The sequence below is a fragment of the Clytia hemisphaerica genome, unplaced genomic scaffold (genome assembly GCF_902728285.1).
Source record: "Clytia hemisphaerica strain Z4C2 unplaced genomic scaffold, Clytia hemisphaerica genome assembly, whole genome shotgun sequence".
Taxonomy (NCBI): domain Eukaryota; kingdom Metazoa; phylum Cnidaria; class Hydrozoa; order Leptothecata; family Clytiidae; genus Clytia; species Clytia hemisphaerica.
In genome coordinates this window covers 210,287-228,536 of record NW_027104271.1, presented here as the reverse complement: position 1 = coordinate 228,536, position 18,250 = coordinate 210,287, and the positions used below count along the sequence as shown (strand labels likewise).

The following is an 18,250-nucleotide window of genomic DNA, read 5'->3' as shown; positions in this document are numbered from 1 at the left end:
AATATGGCTTTAATATGATTTAAGCGCTCTTTTTATCGATTATCTTTTTTCATTATTAAATATTTTACACGTAAGTTTTATTATTTAAAATACTTGTATGAGTTAATATTAAGTTAATGTACTACATTATAATTTATCTTGGTCGTTTATCTAATTATTATGAAATGCCAAACAGTAGCACCATTTTGAAATTTTCGATTTTATCATAGATCTTGAAAAATATCTATTTGTGAGATCCCTATCCTATCCTATCTATGAATTCGTTCATTTGTACGAGTGGAGTTCTTTCCTTGGTGTAAGCCGACTTCATTTAAAAAGTCATTACATATATTTTCTTCCAATTTCCAAAAACAATTTATACTCTCAATGGACGAGCTGTTGGAGCCTTCCCGTTCGATTTAATCTCATCGATGATAATTCGCTTTCCTGGAAAAAAAGAAGTAAATGTTGAAAGATCAGGCCTTGTAACAAAGGGCAACATTCAAGGCCAACAGTTAGCCGAAGTGAATATCAGCCAAACAAGCATAAATATGGTAAAATAATCAGGGGTGGTCAAAGCAAATTTTCCGAAAATGAGCTAGAATGCTAAGCAACCCTAGCCCTGACCCAAAAATTGGTGTTGCTTATCAAAAAGAAATTGTAATAGAAATGTTTTGTTGGGTACTTGCAACTTTAAATTATGATGGAAACTTAAACATGATACGAAAAAGCTGAACTTGAAAATGCACAAGGAAAACAAATTTCTTGCTAAGATTAGGTTTACAAGGTTTAGGTGACTGAAGGGGCCAGATAACAGAGTTTGGAAGAGTTATGAAGTATGGAGTACTACTCCATTATGTTTTATGGAGAATAATATATACAGTACACTTTCACTTAATAGAACTTCTATTATTCGAATTTTTCTATAATTCGAACTTATTCCCAGCCCATGATAAAAAGAAACCCTCTTAATATACTTTCTAAAAATAAAATCTCTCTGTTATTCGAACAAACTATATTCCCCGTTCAAGTTCGAATTAGAGAGTCAGCTGCAATAAGATGTAGAATAAGAAATACACCTTTTCGACCGTAGCCGCCAATTGCCGCGCAGGCACTTTTTTATTTCACCCCCTAAAACCGTCCCAGTCTTTTTTTCGCACTTATAGACTATAGAAAAAGGTCTAAATATAGGAATGGATCGAGTTTAGGAGGATAATTAAATAATAAAGGTGTATAGCTGTGACATATCTGTGATAAACAACCCCAATTGATACTTACTTTTTGTAATCCATAATGGAAACCGTGAAGCACTTTCTTTCCATTATTCGGAGTTTGGAAATTATGAATCGGATTATTACTGCGTGAATATTCAGTCGGTACGTGGGCGTTCGCGGGTGGGTTTTGTTTTGGCACCCTCTTAGCGATGGGTGACGCCCGTTTCCTTTGGTCTCCCTCGTATGCCATGTGGTTGATTGGGTTATTATTGAAGCCGTCTATGGGGGCGTGGTTTAATAAATGACTCTGATCGCGTCGGTTATTGCTCAGATAATTATATGGTTTATGGTTATTAGTACTTGGTAGGGGTTGCTTGAAGCGTCGGTGAACACTCTCGGCGTTTGTCGGTAAACGTTGTCGGTCCTTTGGTGCTGATGTCGGAATAGCGAACGACGAGTTTCGGCTTACGGACGGATTAACGCGTGATAAACTTTCATCAGGTTTTCGTGTGTTACGACGGATTCTGTCCTCGTAAGATGCCCTTTCTTTCATGACGCGATTCTCGGAACCGAAAGTCTGGGAGAAAAAAATATGTTATGATACGAAAGCAATTTTCTCGGTGATTTTAGACTCGGAAATAAGTTAACAGTTTATTTTTACCATAGAAAAGCAACTTTGAAAATTGGATTGATAATAGTTTTGTTTGAGTTTGGTACAGGCTATGCTAGCTACCGTCCCATGAAATAAACCGTGACGTCTAATAATTATAGGCAATGACAAAAGCACCATAATCGTAATTGAAAAAACTATCAAAAATTATATAACTACGTATAACTACGTCCATCCAAGAAGATGATAAAGATTAAAGATTAATACTCCTTAAAAGAAACTCTGAAGTATAATAAAAAGAAAATCAATACCGGTGGATTCTGTTTTCGGGTCGGTTGTTGTACCGGTTTAACTCGTTGGCTGCTTCCTGTTCTTGGTATGTTCTCATTCTGAGATTTAGGTGGAGGCTTCCTATTAATATTTGCTGGTTTCAAGACAGGTCCTCCATTCTCTTTATCGACTACCGGTTTTACCCTGTTCACACTGTTGTTAGAGGGTTGCTTGGTGCGTGGAGTCTGCTTTTCAACTAGAACAGGTTTTGATTTGTTGATAGTATTTATTTTGGCTGGTGGTTGTTGTGGTTTGACTCTTTTGTTAATGGAAGGTGGTTGTTTGCGTTCTTCGACAGGTGGTTTGGAGCGGTTTGTCGTTGCTATGGATACCGGCTTAACAGGTACCGAATTACGTCTTGTCTTCGAAGGATAATTATCAGCTTTTTTGCTCACTGATGAGGGCGGTGAACTCTTTTTCTTCTCCGCCTTATTCTGAGTATTAGGCGCTTTCTCTTTTTTCTTGATTGTAGTTTCCGCCTTTGTTGGGGCGGGTTTTACAGGTGGAGCACTTTTAGAGACAGTCGCTGGAGGTGATGCATATTGGGCGGTCTCACGAGCAGGGCGTTCAACTAAACCGAGCATTGGCGCTGCATGGAATTCTTCGCTTGTCTCTTGGATTGTTGGCTGGCTCTCAGTGTGAACACTGCAAATAGAAAGTGTCAGTAAATTTAGTTACACAGTGTGTCTGAAAAAAAAAGTATTAATGTGGACTTTTATTAATGTGAATTAAAACTTTTCATAAATTACGTCACGAACATCATTTGCCTCGTTTTGAAATTATTGTCATGGTGATTAAATCCCAATGGATTTTATCAAAGCTATTCATTAAAAAATCATTTAATGTCTCAAGGAACATAATTACCATGGTAATTATTTGAATAAGAGGCAAGTGATGTTCGTGACGTAATTTATGAAAAGGAATATTGTTCTTATTTTTACCTTTCTGGCAAATATTAATTGCTACCTTAAGGACACTCCAAATATTTTATTTTTTGTAAGAGTTTGTAAGAGTTTACATCTTGTAGAGTATTCAATGAAAGTTACTTGCATAACAATTAACTGTGATAGGACTTTAGAGTCTATCATAGGCTGCACGCATCTCCTCTGATATGTTTTGATATAGGGGAAGGTGTATACAATACCCGTCCGAGGGTTACCCTGGTCTAGAAATTTGATCTTTTATAAGAAAATTGAAAACAGTTAACCCGAAATTCGAGATAGCTCTCGGACGGGAATTTTATACACGGTTATCATCCTCTATAACAAAACATATCAGAGTGGATGCGTGCAGCCTATTTTGACAGGAGAGGGAGGTATTAGGGGTATTAATTTAGGTTGCTCAATCTAGATCAAAAACTTTTGAAAAAAAACAACCTACACTTCATAGTGTGCACTATTCTGGGAGGGGGTTTGGTGTTTTGGGTCGAAAATTTCCAGGTGAAATTTGGAAATTTTCAGGTTTTAGTTGGGAGAAACAAGTGAAGGTGGGGATTAATTTCTTTAGGTGGGATTTTTGGTGTTTTGGTAAAAGTTAATGTTAGTTTTTCCTTAGTTCCAATTTAATTATAATTTTTTCTAAATTTTAATTTTTATAAATAATTCTTTTAATACTTAACTTTTCTCCTTTTTATTATCATACTGTAAGAATTTTTGTTTCGTTCCTCGAATTAGTATAATTTTTCGTGGGGATAGCATTTTTAGCTAGGATCTGGGAGTCTGGATTGAGGGTGGGGATTTTAGGGTTAGGTGGGACCTGAATTTTTAGATAGGACCTGGAACCCCCTTGCACACTATGTAACTTATTTGGAAAAATCTAGTTGTCATGTGAATCGGCCCACAAAAATTGGGTTATTTGTAAGCTTTTTTACAGGTTTTTTTTATAAGCATAACTATTCAAATATATGAGTCATGTGCGCGAAGAACTAAAAAATCAACTTACTGCGCATGTCTGAATTTTTGTTGCAAAGGATTGCTGTACCCATCAACCATTGCCATTTGTTTCTCACGATAATTCACTATGAAAAAGAGTAGTGATATCAATCAAAAATATTCAAAGATAAGAAGATATTTAAGTGCGTTATGAAGAAGAAAAATAAAGGGTCTGTCTCCATAAGCGTGCTAAGGATATAATTTTGAACCCTTTTGGCGGATGTTCTTAGCTGTTGAGTAAAAAATGTTCATAAAAATGTTCTTATTTTCACTGTTTTAGGCGATGTCAATTTAATTTGTTGTTTTACGGGTCAAGGTAACCAAAAAAGCGGGTCGGTTGATCGGCGAAAAAATAAAATAAATAAAATAAATAAAAGAATTTTACGTATTTCCGAAAAAGTCAGCAAAAACTAGCGAAAAAAAGCGAAATAGAAAAATGAATAGACACAAAAACTCGAATTCATTGATTAAATGAAAAATGAAATTAAATGAAAATAAAAAAGTACAGTTGACGCTCTCTAATTCGATCTTCAAGGGGAATTGGATTTTCATCGAATAAGGGAGCGTCGTTTATGAAAGTTTCTTGTTGACGGGGACTTTCATCGAATAAGGGAGCCTATCGAATGGCACGAGGGTCGAAATAGAGAGCGTCAACTGTAGTACCAAAAGCAATTTTATTTTTATTTCCATTTTTTGAATTGGGCTTTTCCAGAAAAAAATCGTGCACCCCCTGTTGAGGAGGTCCATTTCTCTTCCAAGGGGGTAAGGTTTGAAATGCAGTGGAATTCCATAAGGGTAGACGAAAATCCGTCAAAAATAAGCGGAATTCCAAGGGGGTAATGATTGAAAATTTGTAAAAATTCGGAATTCCAGAGGGGTATGATCCTAAAATTGCCTGGAATTCCAAGGGGGTAGGTCACAAAAGGTTGGACCTCCTCAACAGGGGATGCACGGTTTTTTTCTGGAAAAGCCCATTTCAGGGTCGGTCGGGCCCGTAAATTTTTGTAGTTAAATTGTCGATTGCATTTGATAGAATAAAGGTTTTAACGAATTGTGCGAACTAAATCAAAAATGCAGGTTTACTGCCAGTGATTCTTTAACAAAGGCATTGGTTTTTCGTGATTGGTATAATTAATTACTCTTAGGTTCCAAATAAACGGCCCCCCGCTTGTTAATTTTTCGAAAATTTTCCAAACCCCCGGACCTTATTAGGACCCCCCCCCGTTTATTAATTTTTGAGATTTTTTTTAGCTTTCAAAGAGAAGGTCCCTTATTCTGCTCTAAATAGCCTGATTTTAGCCTATATTTACCTTATTTTGGGGTTTTCACAAGTACAACTCCCCCCGTTTATTTGGAACCTAAGAGTACAGCTCAAAAACAAACCGTGCAGCTTGAGTTCGAGAGCAAAGGTCATTAATTAAAATGACATTGCCTTACGGTATGTAATTATACAGGGTGTCCCGAAAAAAAGTATCCAGTTCAAACATGATTCTGAGTAGAAGGTTGTTGATAAAAACAAAAGACTTCGATGGGCAAAAATGGTAAGAACAAGTTTGAGACCAAGTTAAGACCATTTTGAAAATTTGTTGACTCTAAAACACCCAATTTCTTAGGAAAATGGAGACTAATGCTAAAAAATGGTGAAATTAAGAACATGTTGAGAACATTTTTAGACTTACAACTATAAAAAAGTTAAGAACATCCGAAGGTTTCAGCCGTATCCACTGTACATTGAAATTCTATAATTTCCTTGGTCAAAATATTTTATTTTGGACACCCGGACAAGAGGATTTGTAGCTTTTACTTGGGACTTTAGACACCGACTGTAATTAGTTTGTTGAAATTGCAAAAAAAAAAAAAAAAAACAGCTAAAAAGACAAGTCATGGAACACTAGAATCTCTCATTGTATACTCGGTACATCTACAAACGACTAGCATAGGTACAATCTTCTACAAAAATTTTCTTCGAATTAGAGAAATATTAGAATTGCAGAGAGTAATTTAAGCCACTTTCCAGCTAAGGGGACCAGAGGGGACCTCAGAAATATTCGAAAAAGTTCGAATTAGATTGAGTTGACGGTAGCTACAATAAGATTCTTTACCAAAACAAATGAGAGTGATTAACTGTGAAAATTTGACAATAAAATGTTCAATCTTACATTTTTGTGGCTTGAGTTTCGGTGTGCTGTAAATAAACAAAGTATATAGAATAATAAACCCAAACTTTTCTGAGCTGATCCTTTATATAGGTAAAACTTCAAGTGTGAGTAAAATATCTTTGCTAGATTAGGTAGGTTTGCTTGACGTGGTATGCAACAAGTTTGGTTAGCTGACGCATGGTTTGGTTCTAGGTTTTCGGATCTAGGACTCTCACAAAGAACACATATACACGCCAATTTAAGCCACAAGCCTTTTTCAGAGTTAGGGCCTTTTTGGAGAGAATCCAACCAGGTTATATACAAAGAAACAGTAGAACACTACGTACAAGAAAACGAAAAAAGACTAACCTTTCTCCTCCTTGGTTGCTATTGCGAATTGAATGAATTACCTATAGAAACATGATATTTGTAAGAGCAAGGCTTAATTCTGACAAAAAATAATGTAACTTTTCCCCTACTTTGTAGCCCCGTTAAGAATTCGATGGTCAAAAGTCGGGTGACACACACCCGTCAGCTTGCAAGCCTGATACTCCGGGGGTAAGTTCATTCATCAATGTAGAGAAAAAATTTAATTCCATACCAAAATACATATTTGTTTGAAAACCATACTCATTACATAACATGGCGGACTATGATTAGAAGTAAACAAAATTCATTTTCTCATAAAAAGTTTGCGAGGTTTGTATAAGAATACTCACAGGGTAAGAAGTCCGATCCAAGATATCGTATGCTTCTCGACAAGTCAACTCGATCTACAAACAAAAGCGTAGAGAGGTGTAAGGGCCCGTTGCATAATTTAGAAGAGAGATGGTGGGTGAAAGAAGCAAGGAGAGTTTACTTAAGGACCTAGATAACTGACAATTCTTGTATTTTGATGGAAAAACCTTTGTATTTCTGAAGAAAAACAGTTTTTGTACTATATTTTTATAGAAAAACGATTCCTTATATTTTTGAAGGGAAACAATTCTTGTTTTTTGTTTCCACGGAAACGATTCTTTGTATTTTTGAAGGAAAATAATTATTTGTATTTTTGAAGGAAAACAATTCTGGCATTTTTCAAGAAAAACAATTCTTTGTATTTTTGAAGGAAAAATTCTTTTCTTTTTGAAAAAAAAGCCATTCCTAGTATTTTTAAAGAAAAAATCTTCTATTTTTGAAGAAAAATTATTCTTTGTATTTTTAAAGGAAAAGATTCTTGGCATTTCTTTCTCCTAGCTTGGGTTTCTTGGCATGTGTTTCTAAAACGTACCCTTTTGAATATATACTTGATTTGGAAGTGCTCTAAGTTAGGTTGAAAGGTGTGAGTTTTAACGCTGGCCTTAAGACTTAGGACCTTAGGATCTGAGGATCCAAAATTTCAAAAATGATCCAATAAGGCTCAGAATATAGCCTGGAAGTTTACCCGTGCCAAATTGAAATATCCGATTAAATTTAAGAGAAGGGCCAAAATCGACTTTCTCGCCAGAAACAAAGAAAAACGAGAAAATAAGCTAAATTCTCAATACATTTTGACCATGATTGTACAGTAAAAATCCTTATTTTGTCAACGCATGGCAGAGGTTCAGCACCAAAATATACCGACAATCTCATTTTTGAACACTGCATTACTACAGAAAAAATAGCTTTTATGCACGTTTTTTTTATAAGAAGATACAAAATTTTTCAAGCCTTCGGATGCGAAGCCTAAAAATGTTCTTATTTTCACCATTTTTCGATTAAACTTTGGCGCCCCCCCCCAAGAAATCAGCCGCTTAGGGGCACTGCCCCCTGCCACCACACTACTGATCGCCTGTGCAGCAACCAAGGTTAATGTCCACTATATACCACAGTACCTTTTAGGTGAAATTTCCAGATGTTATTCAACTAATAAATTACGAAAAATCATTACAATTTACGAAATCGTTGGAAATCTTGGTTATGCAATATCACCTATCGTGTCTGCATTTTTCAACTCCATACATTTCAAAATAACACCAATGGTAACGAATTAGGTTTCATATTAGCTGCATTTCAAATCATAATGTTGTTTTATTGTTGTTACTATATGAACGATTTAACTTTGGATCCAATTTATCCCCAAATACAAAACAAGCATTTCCCAAAAAGCAGTGTAGTTGAAGATCAATCGTTAACGTCAGATAATAAACAAAAGCTTTTGGCTATCTTCAAGGTGATTAAAGATGGTAAACTAGTCACGTTTTTACTTTATACGTTTTTAACTGCCTTGCAGCACTATCAATTTGACTTGCTGACAAATATGGTAGCCGTTTTAGACCTTGGTTACACTATGCTGCAATATGGAACTATTGTATCAGTTGCAATGCTATTAATATGTATTTTAACCTACATGCTACAAAAAACTGTGACTTCACTAACTGATGCATATTATGTGGCAATGCATAAAACATAAAACATGGTTTAATCATAGTACAGACGTTACTTCCTGCAACGTATTATCTTAAACATGTAATACCAGCTTATATTATGATCATACTGATCGGTGTTATTGTGTTAATGAACTACATGTACGGTCTTTGGGTTGCTATGGGCGTGAAACAGATGTTATTTAAACTAGTACCGTCTCATTCAGCAAGTATAATAGACTCTTATCGTTTTTCGCTTGCATTTACAGCCACTACAATATCTTATTTCACAGCTAGTTATGTTTTTAATGTAATGTTTATTGTCTTGCCAATTTATAGTATGATATTGTATATGTTGATTTTACACCTTTTTGTAAGCCGTGACAGCTTTTTAAAATCGTTAAATACATTAAAAGAGTTAGTTATAAGGACCATGATCAATGCAACCCTGTTTTGAAAAACGATGAAAAATGATTAAAACCAAAAGGTGCGATAACAGCGAGCGCAAGTGGAGACCGGCCTTTAAAGTTACGCGTCTTGGTAAAAACTCTACATCCAATGAGATATAGCTAGAGTTGAATCTCCAATGCAGGATTTGAAGCAACTTATTTCCTTCATAAGTTGCGTCCCTGTTGTTTTCATACAAACGATGTATTGGAAATAACATTTACCATAAAAATTCGAAAAGAGAATTCAAATCACAATTCGAAGTACGGCCTCCATTTTAAAGGGATCTCTTTTTATTGCTTAGGAAAGGTTGAAGATACACCGCTAACCATCGGTTATCTCACGACTGTAATGTAGCTTATTACCTGTAGTAAAAGAATGATTGCGCGTGTTTCTTCCAACGCGGCACGTCCATCGGGATCAATTCCATCCAAATCATTTTGTTGTACAGCTGCTCCACCATTTGTACTTTGATTTAGTACATCTGTAATGGAAAGTAAAAATAAAATATCAAAAGTTTTGTTTTTAAATAAGAGTGATATCGTTTGATTACTTATCGATCTTAATTTACAAGCTTTTTCACATTGGATTGACACGGATGTGGAGCAAGGTGATCAGAAAGAGGGAAAGTAAGCATTTTTTGTTTATATCAGCAAAAACAGACACTGCCCTGATATGAAATATATGTCTGATATGAAATGGGAAGACTTATGTAAAAATAAAACCTTTAACTCCGAGTTTCATGGCAGTGAATGCGTGAGTGAGTGAGTAACACGAGGAACACAAATTTGTTTGAGTAAAGAAAATTCCATGTACCTCCAGTTTCCCATGTCAAGCCCTCCTAAACCCTCTCTAAAATTTAGTTATCCAGCTAAACTAGTTTTCAGTGAAAACTTTTTTAAGCAAGCCGGAATGCTGATTGGACCTACCTGGTCCAAAAGCAGACATACATACACTTACCATTAGCAAAGGAAGAGCTTCGTTTAGCCTTTGAATCATCTTCAGTATAACCAATTTCACTTCTCTGGTAGTTTCGATAAAATGGACGCACCTCTGAAAAAATAAATTGTACACTGTTGATTCTCGAAAATTTGCTTCCAAACCACTCTCCCACGGCAATCTTTTTTTGTAAGAGCTCGTTATTAAGCACTATTCCCGCGTTCCCGTGTCCAAGGAAAGGCAGACGGGTGTCTAACTTCATTAGTGTCAAGACGGCTGCCTAGTTATTGGTAGGTTGAAAAAAAGAAGCAAGGCAAAAACAGTTGAGAAAAAAACTGTCGCCAATTTCGCGCGAAAGTGAAGACCGGCCTTAAGCAGCTATTTCAAAAAAGACCAATATCTGATACTCACGGGAGAACTAGTATTTCAATAAATGAATTATTCGTTCAATAATTGAGGTTCAAAAATCTCATAATACACAGGTTGTAAAATTAAAGTCTGAAGAGATATCACGCTTTTACTCGAAATTTTTGTGCTTGTTACATGACATTTATTTCTGATTGGTTCGAATTTATTGACACTAATAAAGTTATCAGCTGTTGCAAAGCAAGTAACATGTCAATAAAATCACGTGAACTTTATCGAGTAATCACGTGTTTTGACTGCATTGATATAATTTTGCAATCCATGTATTGTGATAACAAACCTGCTTCTCCAGTATTCTGATTCACTGAAAGAGGAAGAAAATTTTAATCATTAGAAAACGATAAATGAATTTGTTAACCGTTAACCCAAAGGATAAAGTCTGAAAACCCTTAATAGTGGGTTTCAAAAGCTAATTTGAAAAACCCATAGACTTAAAAGCCTGGTGACAGCAAGGAGCAAAAACTTTCTTATGAACGGACAAAGCCATCAAAATTACCATCAAAATGGGAAAAAACCTCGAAGAAGGCTAAGAAATTATCTCAAGAAGTATGTTATTACTTCTATCATCATGAGTAAATACTTACAGTCTCTTTGGTTACTAACTTCATCAGTCATGGCTTGTTTCAACTTTTCAAAATCGCGTTTTCTCTTAAATCTTATCCAATTCGATTGAATGATTTTGGCGGCATCGTGACGAAAATTCAAAAATTTACGGATACTGCAACGAGACGTCCATGCACGAACAGCTAAAATATAAAACAAAATCGATAAGTGACTTAGTAAGCATTGAGCTTTCATTTTACACGTATTTTTCATAAGAACGTCCAAAATTATTGAAACCTTGAGTTTTGGAGTTTTAAGCAAAAACATGTTCTTATTTTCAACATTTTTTGAATATTTGGTCCATTTTCCTAAGAAATCAGGTGTTAGAGTCCACCAAGCCTTAAAATGTTCTTAATATTTTGGTTATCGAAGCCTTATGTTCTTATAAAAAATGTAGTTGTCTCCACACATTTAGTAACAAACAATCTTCCACAAAATGTATTGTGACTGTGTGTGTGAAATCTTAACTTTTCAATAGCTTAGTTTTAGATGCGACAACACCGTCGATTGTAATGAATTCAATTTTATAGCGCTTAAAAAGGCTCCTCAGTAAAAATTAATTAATCTCCGCACTACCCTTAAAAATTTGTCTCTCCCTTATTGCTTGCATTGCTTATGAATTCAAGAAGCAAGTGAAAGATATCAAGGAAAATAATCCCAATTAGCACGATTATAGAGAGAAAAGCGTTTTAGCAAGTGCGTTTTGCAAATCACAGAACAAAAAGTAAAAATAATCTTTATCGCTGATCTCCAACTACTTAACTTGATAGGGCCTCCCATATAAATGGAGAGAGCCCAATTTTTAGATTTAAAGCTGACTGTAGTACTTTAGTACATTATTGGTCAGCCTAAGCTGAGCATTCAAATAGGTAAAATTCGGTTCTTCTTCTTCCATAAGACGGCAAAAAAAAATCCGATTTTCCGATCTCACTTTGATTTCTAAACTTTCTTCCGATCGGGTTAACTTTTTGGGTACTTTAAGCGTGCGTTGTTTTTACAGATCATAATGTAGTTTCAAGATGGCGGCTCAAGCATCAAGTGATAGTCAGATGTGATAAGTCAGTGTTGTACCAAAGTATTTCCAGTGTAAATCTGTTGCAAGCTTCAATTTCTGTCATTTATTTTTTTAACTCGGCAAATCAAACAAATAATTTTCATCAAGGGGATTCTTTTTCTATATCCTTTGAAGGTTTAAAGCCGTTTGCTCAAGTTTTGTTTATGTTGAATTTTCTGATATATTCTTTTTATTATGCTGCTTTTTAATAGTTTTTGCAATAAAAACATATTTTTCTTGTTTGCCTCTAGGGGAATTGATGGTGTTATAATGTTATTGGGATTTGATAAAGTTTACAAAAGTACAGCTACTGTATAAATTTGATATAAAGACTGGATGGAATCGTGCATTTTTGGACTTGGACGTGTTTGTGATAAAGGCGAATCGCAAAAAACTGTTTGGTTCCCGTCATTTCTACTTTAAAAAGTGGGAGTCGTTCGGTCAGTCGAAATTATTTTTCTGTTAAGAAGCAGCTATACATCTTGTTGAAAGGGAGTTCGTGTGGACTGATCCAAATTTAAAATTGAGAAACGGTGGATAAATTGGTGTTTTCGGTTTACTCTCCATTAGCATGCGGCTCTCTACTTCGATTTGAAAACTTTTAAACACAGAGCGTGCAGAGGTCGACAGTGGAAATCCAGCAAAGCAGCGGAAAAGCTTTCCGACTCTCCAGCTCGTAACCGTAAATCAGATGACGGGAACCAAATGATGACATCACATCTCCTATTATTGGACTTGCAAGATTATGACAAATGGTCTTTGGAATTTGATCATTTATATTAGTATTAATATATACAGTTCTTATTGAAATTGATCAAACTATTTTTCACGCAGTTCCTGATGCAGATTGTGTTTTTCTAACCTTTTCTAACATTGGTGCACATTTTGACTGAATGATGGAATGGAATGAATGGCGATAACAGTTTATAGATATCTCTTATCAGACTTGCCGAAAGCGGGCTGCCGTCAAGTTACACAACATGCTGTGCACACTCTCGTCACAACTTGCACAGCCATAACAAACAGATCAATCTGGTCTTCATTTAACATTGTTTTAAAGTTTAAAAAACACTGCCAGTGCTTGGCACAGAAGAGAGGACTCCCAGTTGAAATTAATTGCTACACCGCTGCCCTGTTGAATTTATTTATTATGGTTGTGTGTTTATTCCGCCAAGGCGGTAAATCAATCGCCCAAATTCATAGACCAATCAAAAGCGAGTTTAAAGCAAAACGGGGGAAAATGAGCTTCCCCGCATAGTTGTGAATTTTAAGTTTTGCTTTCGATTATCATTTGCGACCAGCAAAGTCTTCAAGATGGTTGTGTGCATGTTGTGTAACTTGACGACAAAATTTATTTACCCAGACTGGCCATCCATATAGTACGTACACAGTGAAGGGGGAGAGGGGGTCCCGGGGGGGGGGGGGTAGGGGGGGTGGTACTAGGGTAAAATGGGTTATGGGGATGCTCTGCTGGTCAGGGTACCTTTTTTAACCTCCACGAGTCCCTGGTAGGGCCGCCAAAACACAAAAATAGAAAAATCAGTCCCTCGTAGGGTGCCTATTTTTGGAGAATTTGGGGGAAAAGTAGAAAATTTTGGAATTTCAGTCCCATTCAGGGTCACTTTTTTCGCAAATTTCGAGTCCCACGTAGGGTCCATTTTTCGAACCTCGGCGGAGCACCCCCGTCGGTCGACAAGGGTAGTACCCCCCCCCGGGAGGGGGTTCAGCAAAAGCGTACATCTATTGTTTAAACAAAGCCATTTCTATTGTTCTCTGCGTACAAGGGGGGAGGGGGTGTCTAATATTTGGAAAATCTTTGCGTACGTACTATATGGACAATGCTAAAGAGAAGTATACTTTGAGCTTCTCGTGGGGGGGGGGGTTGGAGGAGCTCTCAGGCTTGTTTTACATAATTTTAAATCAAGTTATCAAATTTTTCACATTTTGTACATTATTCAACATATTTAGTCTACTCTGTTTCAGTGCATCTCTTACATCTGTTAACCCACTCATTAAAGCTATCTAGCTAAGCTCTATTGGCTGACCTTCCAGCCTCGGTTGGTTTATTACTTTTAAATTCTGGTAGACAACAGCGGGATTAAAACGTTTGAATAGAAAAATAGAAAAAAAACAAAATGGATTAGACGATTTTAAAACCAGCAAATAGAAATCCAACAAAATCATAGTTTCGAAGTTTTTTTCTTCATCACTGGCACTAAGGCAGCGAGCCTATCTAGTTAGTAAATATGATATCTGTGATCTTTATCTTACCTCTTTGAACGAGTTCAACGGAATCATTATAGTGAGATTTGAGGGTCCGCAACTTTTGTACATGCCAGTAACGCAAAAAGATCTAGAGAGAGATAAATTTACAATTATTTTACAATCGAGCAAGACCATATCAGTATTAACTACTCCCAGGCTAAACAAAAAAAATTAAAAGAATAATGTAATGGGAGGTATGTTTTGTGCTAGTGACTAAAAATTTCCCTAGTCAATTTGAGCATGTCGTCACACAATATTTGGCTAAATCCACTCTCACTTGAAAAGTCTTTTTTCAAATGGAAGCAAATCAAGAGTTTTTTTAAGAGGGTAAATACACACTAAGCGTTTATCAACGTTTTTCGTAAAAGAACACCAGCAGGGTTGAAGATTCATCCGTCTTCATGGGAAATATTAAAAACTTTTAAGGAATTACAGCAAAAAAATTCTGAATGGATGTTCCAGGTAACAATTTTGAAAAGAAAACTTTGTATGGGGATGTAAATAGTATCAATTTGTGGGTAATTTCTAAATTTGCAGATTTTAAATTGATAAAAAAACGTGAAAATATTTTAACGTTTCAAGGTAAGTTAAACTATGATGATATGAGCCTTCCCCACTGGGGAATGGGTCCTACTCCTTACTAAGTAGGAATTCCTTCTTTTTCAAGTTGGAACGCTTAGCGCTGTCCAGACATCGCTGGTTCTGTGCACGCGAGACACAGATACCATGATGCATAGTGGTGACACTCGAACTGCGCGGGAGAGCATATAGCTCGTCGCAGGCGCAGAACGGGATGAGTGACACCACACACCACAATGTCGGGCATATCACCCACACTCTTGTATCAGAGTAGTGGTACCCAATTCCCCTCATATGGTATGGGTTGACCCGGGCGAAGGTATGTTCACTTGCCAAGTGAACCGTAGTGCTACAGTGAAAATCGAACTCAGACCTCTCAGACGGGAATTAAGAGCAATGACCACCACACCACTACGCCTAAGTTAAATTACAGATATCTTAAATATAAAACACTAGATAAAGCTACTCTTTATCCCCAAGCCACGGAAGTTGAAGCAAAATAATGCACCATCTTTGCTGATTAGTAGGTCTTGATCTACTTATTAAATACGGCGAGTTATTTTACTTTCGTTATAGACGAAGAAGCTCTACCTAGTGTTTAATATGAGAAATTTGTGATCTTAACTCGTTAAATGGATATTACCTTTGTTCTACCAACTCCCCACGTCTCTTCAGGGTCGATGTTGGAAGCTCTCAACAATTGGAGACAAGTTTCCTTATCTCGAGGTACGACGTCTACGTATTGGTAGCTTATAAATCGATAACTGCGGATTGAAAAATAACATTAATAATAACTCAGAGGACTAAGGACTTAGCTTATACCCTTTGCTTAATATTTACCTATCTATTCTAGAAAAAGCTTGCACCCTCTCCTCACATATTGACAAAGTTGCTTTTGAAGGTCAAAGTCAACTAAAATTTCGACTATGCAGGAGACCCCCTGGATTCATGCAAGGGTAAGATTTTTTCATGAATAGTCCATTCTTTCTGCGTTAAGATTTTTTTAAGTAATCGTTATAATTTCATGTAAAGCAGCCATCAGCCAATTAAGTTCAGTATTTCTAAGTGTTTCAAAAATTACTTACAGCTCCACAAATTGTTCAAATGGTAACCGTTCTGAATAACCCTACAAAGAATAAACACATTCAGGGAATTTTTCATTCTTTCAAAAAGAAGGTCTAGCCTCAAATATCAAGTCAGATAATCCGATTGAGCGCCTTTCAAAACGATACTTTTTGCATGAACAACTACATAACATTATAAGAACAATGGACTAAAAATTGATTATAACACGTTCACTGCCGACCCTTTTTCAAAAATCGAAAGTTCCTCTTTGAGTTTTATCAAAAACCTGTGGTCTAAATTTTGCTTTGCGGATGTCTTCAAATTGTATACAAATGCAATGCAGAATTTTACGTAGATTCCAATAGAAATGCAATGCAATAGAAAAGTGAGCAAAAGTTTCTGCATGTTATTTTGACTTTTGAGTATACTTGTAGATGGCAGTGAACGTGTTAAAAGATAACAGGAAAAAGTTAGCATTTTAGCCTGTACACGTTTTTTTTTTATAAGAACAAACTATATAAGAACATAAGGCTTCGAAGCCCAAAAATTCAAGAACATTCTAAGAACATACTAAGGCTTTGGAGACTTAAAAACATGCAATTTCTTAAGAAATTACATCAAAATGCTCAAAAAATGCTGAAAATAAGAACATTTTAAGAACATTTTTAGGCTTCAAATCCAAAAAACAAAGAACATCCGAAGGCTTCGAAAATTTTTGACGTTCTTATAAAAAAAAAAGCGTGTAAATTACGCAAAAAGAAAAGCAGCCAAAATGAACTACAATTGATTCTCTCTAATTCGATCTTCAGGGAACCAAGAATTGTCTTCGGATTATACCGGGTGCGCCACAAAAAAGTTTCTCTCTTTGAAACTAATTTTCTCGAAAGCGAAAAATTTTAAAAGAACCATTCCTATTTCATTTTAAAGAAGAAAAATAAACTTAAATTTTGATGGGTCTTTTATTAAATATTAGATCAAAAGTTACGCTCAATTGAATGAAAAAGTTACTTTCAGAAAGTGCTCAAAACGTTAAAAATCGACCTATTTAAATGGGCCTTTCCAGAAAAAAATCGTGCACCCCCTGTTGAGGAGGTCCATTTCCGTTCCAAGGAGGTAAGGTTTGAAATGCAGTGGAATTCCATAAGGGTAGACGAAAATCCGTCAAAAATAAGCGGAATTCCAAGGGGGTAATGATTGAAAATTTGTAAAAATTCGGAATTCCAGAGGGGTATGATCCTAAAATTGCCTGGAACTCCAAGGAGGTAGGTCACAAAAGGTTGGACCTCCTCAACAGGGGGTGCACGTTTTTTTTCTGGAAAAGCCCAATTAAACAGAAGCATAATCACATGATACATCAGTATTTTCGTTTCAGTCATTAAAATGATAATTAGCTGTGTAAATGACCTTTTGTTGTATTAAGGAAGGTTGAATTTCAATAAAAGGAAGAAAAATTGTCGAAAAAGGCCAAAAAATCTAGTAAAATTCATAAAAATACATCAAATATGGCTTACGAGGTAGATCGAGCCTTACATAGACTTTATCCATTCTAGAACCAAAAATCTGAGGAAAATGTCGGTAAAAGTAAATTGAATTGATTTTGATGAAGATTTTAAACCCTTTCGACCCTTTAGTTTCAAAATTTATGTGCTAAGTTACTGAAAAATGCTTTTAATCATGTAAAGGCTATTGCGATTGCCAAATTTAAAATAAAAATTTGATAGGTCGATTTTAACGTTTTCGAGTACTTTCTGAAAGTAACTTTTTTATTCAATTGAGCATAACTTTTGATCCAATAAATCGAATTTAATAAATGACCCATCAAAATTTAAGTCTATCTTTCTTCTTTCCAATGAAATAGGAATAATTCTTTTAAAACTTTTAGATTTCGTGAAAATTTGTTTCAAAGAGAGAAACTTTTTTGTGGCGCACCCGGTAGAAATATTCAAATTATTGAAAGTATTTGGATGAATTTCGAGCTGAAAAGCTAATGTTTTAGTTTGAATTATAGAAAGATTGTTCAGATGTGAGATATTTAAACTTTAGAAATGAAAAAGCGATCACTAACCTTTTGTCGAATATTAATGGTTTCAAGAACACCAGTGCATCGAAGTTGGTTCAGCACCATGCTTGGTATAATTACATTGGGTTTGTTTTGAAGGTTGGGTCGAATACAACGGACGAAATGAGGATCACTTTTAATGACTTTCGACATCAAATTCCTCAAGGATAACTGGTGAAAATAAAAGAATGTTTGAAATTTAAAGAATAATTTAGTTGAACTAAGCA

The 18,250-nt window shown here is 35.6% G+C and overlaps 1 protein-coding gene across 1 annotated transcript in view; it reads right to left on the bottom strand.

Moving 5' to 3' along the window:
* Nucleotides 1-18: 18 nt before the first annotated feature.
* Nucleotides 19-18,250, bottom strand: part of LOC136816678 (myosin-IIIb-like) — a 39,951-nt gene continuing 21,719 nt past the window's right edge. Inside the window, exons 26-40 of the mRNA XM_067073003.1 lie at nt 18,030-18,194; nt 15,985-16,025; nt 15,543-15,663; nt 14,327-14,408; nt 10,983-11,144; nt 10,679-10,702; nt 9,994-10,086; nt 9,399-9,517; nt 6,922-6,975; nt 6,572-6,612; nt 6,224-6,249; nt 4,075-4,150; nt 2,115-2,778; nt 1,258-1,770; nt 19-426 (exon numbers count right to left, since the gene is read on the bottom strand). Coding sequence (XP_066929104.1) covers nt 364-426; nt 1,258-1,770; nt 2,115-2,778; nt 4,075-4,150; nt 6,224-6,249; nt 6,572-6,612; nt 6,922-6,975; nt 9,399-9,517; nt 9,994-10,086; nt 10,679-10,702; nt 10,983-11,144; nt 14,327-14,408; nt 15,543-15,663; nt 15,985-16,025; nt 18,030-18,194 — 2,244 coding nt within the window. The 3' untranslated portion in view covers nt 19-363. The remainder of the gene's footprint in view (nt 427-1,257; nt 1,771-2,114; nt 2,779-4,074; nt 4,151-6,223; nt 6,250-6,571; nt 6,613-6,921; nt 6,976-9,398; nt 9,518-9,993; nt 10,087-10,678; nt 10,703-10,982; nt 11,145-14,326; nt 14,409-15,542; nt 15,664-15,984; nt 16,026-18,029; nt 18,195-18,250) is intronic.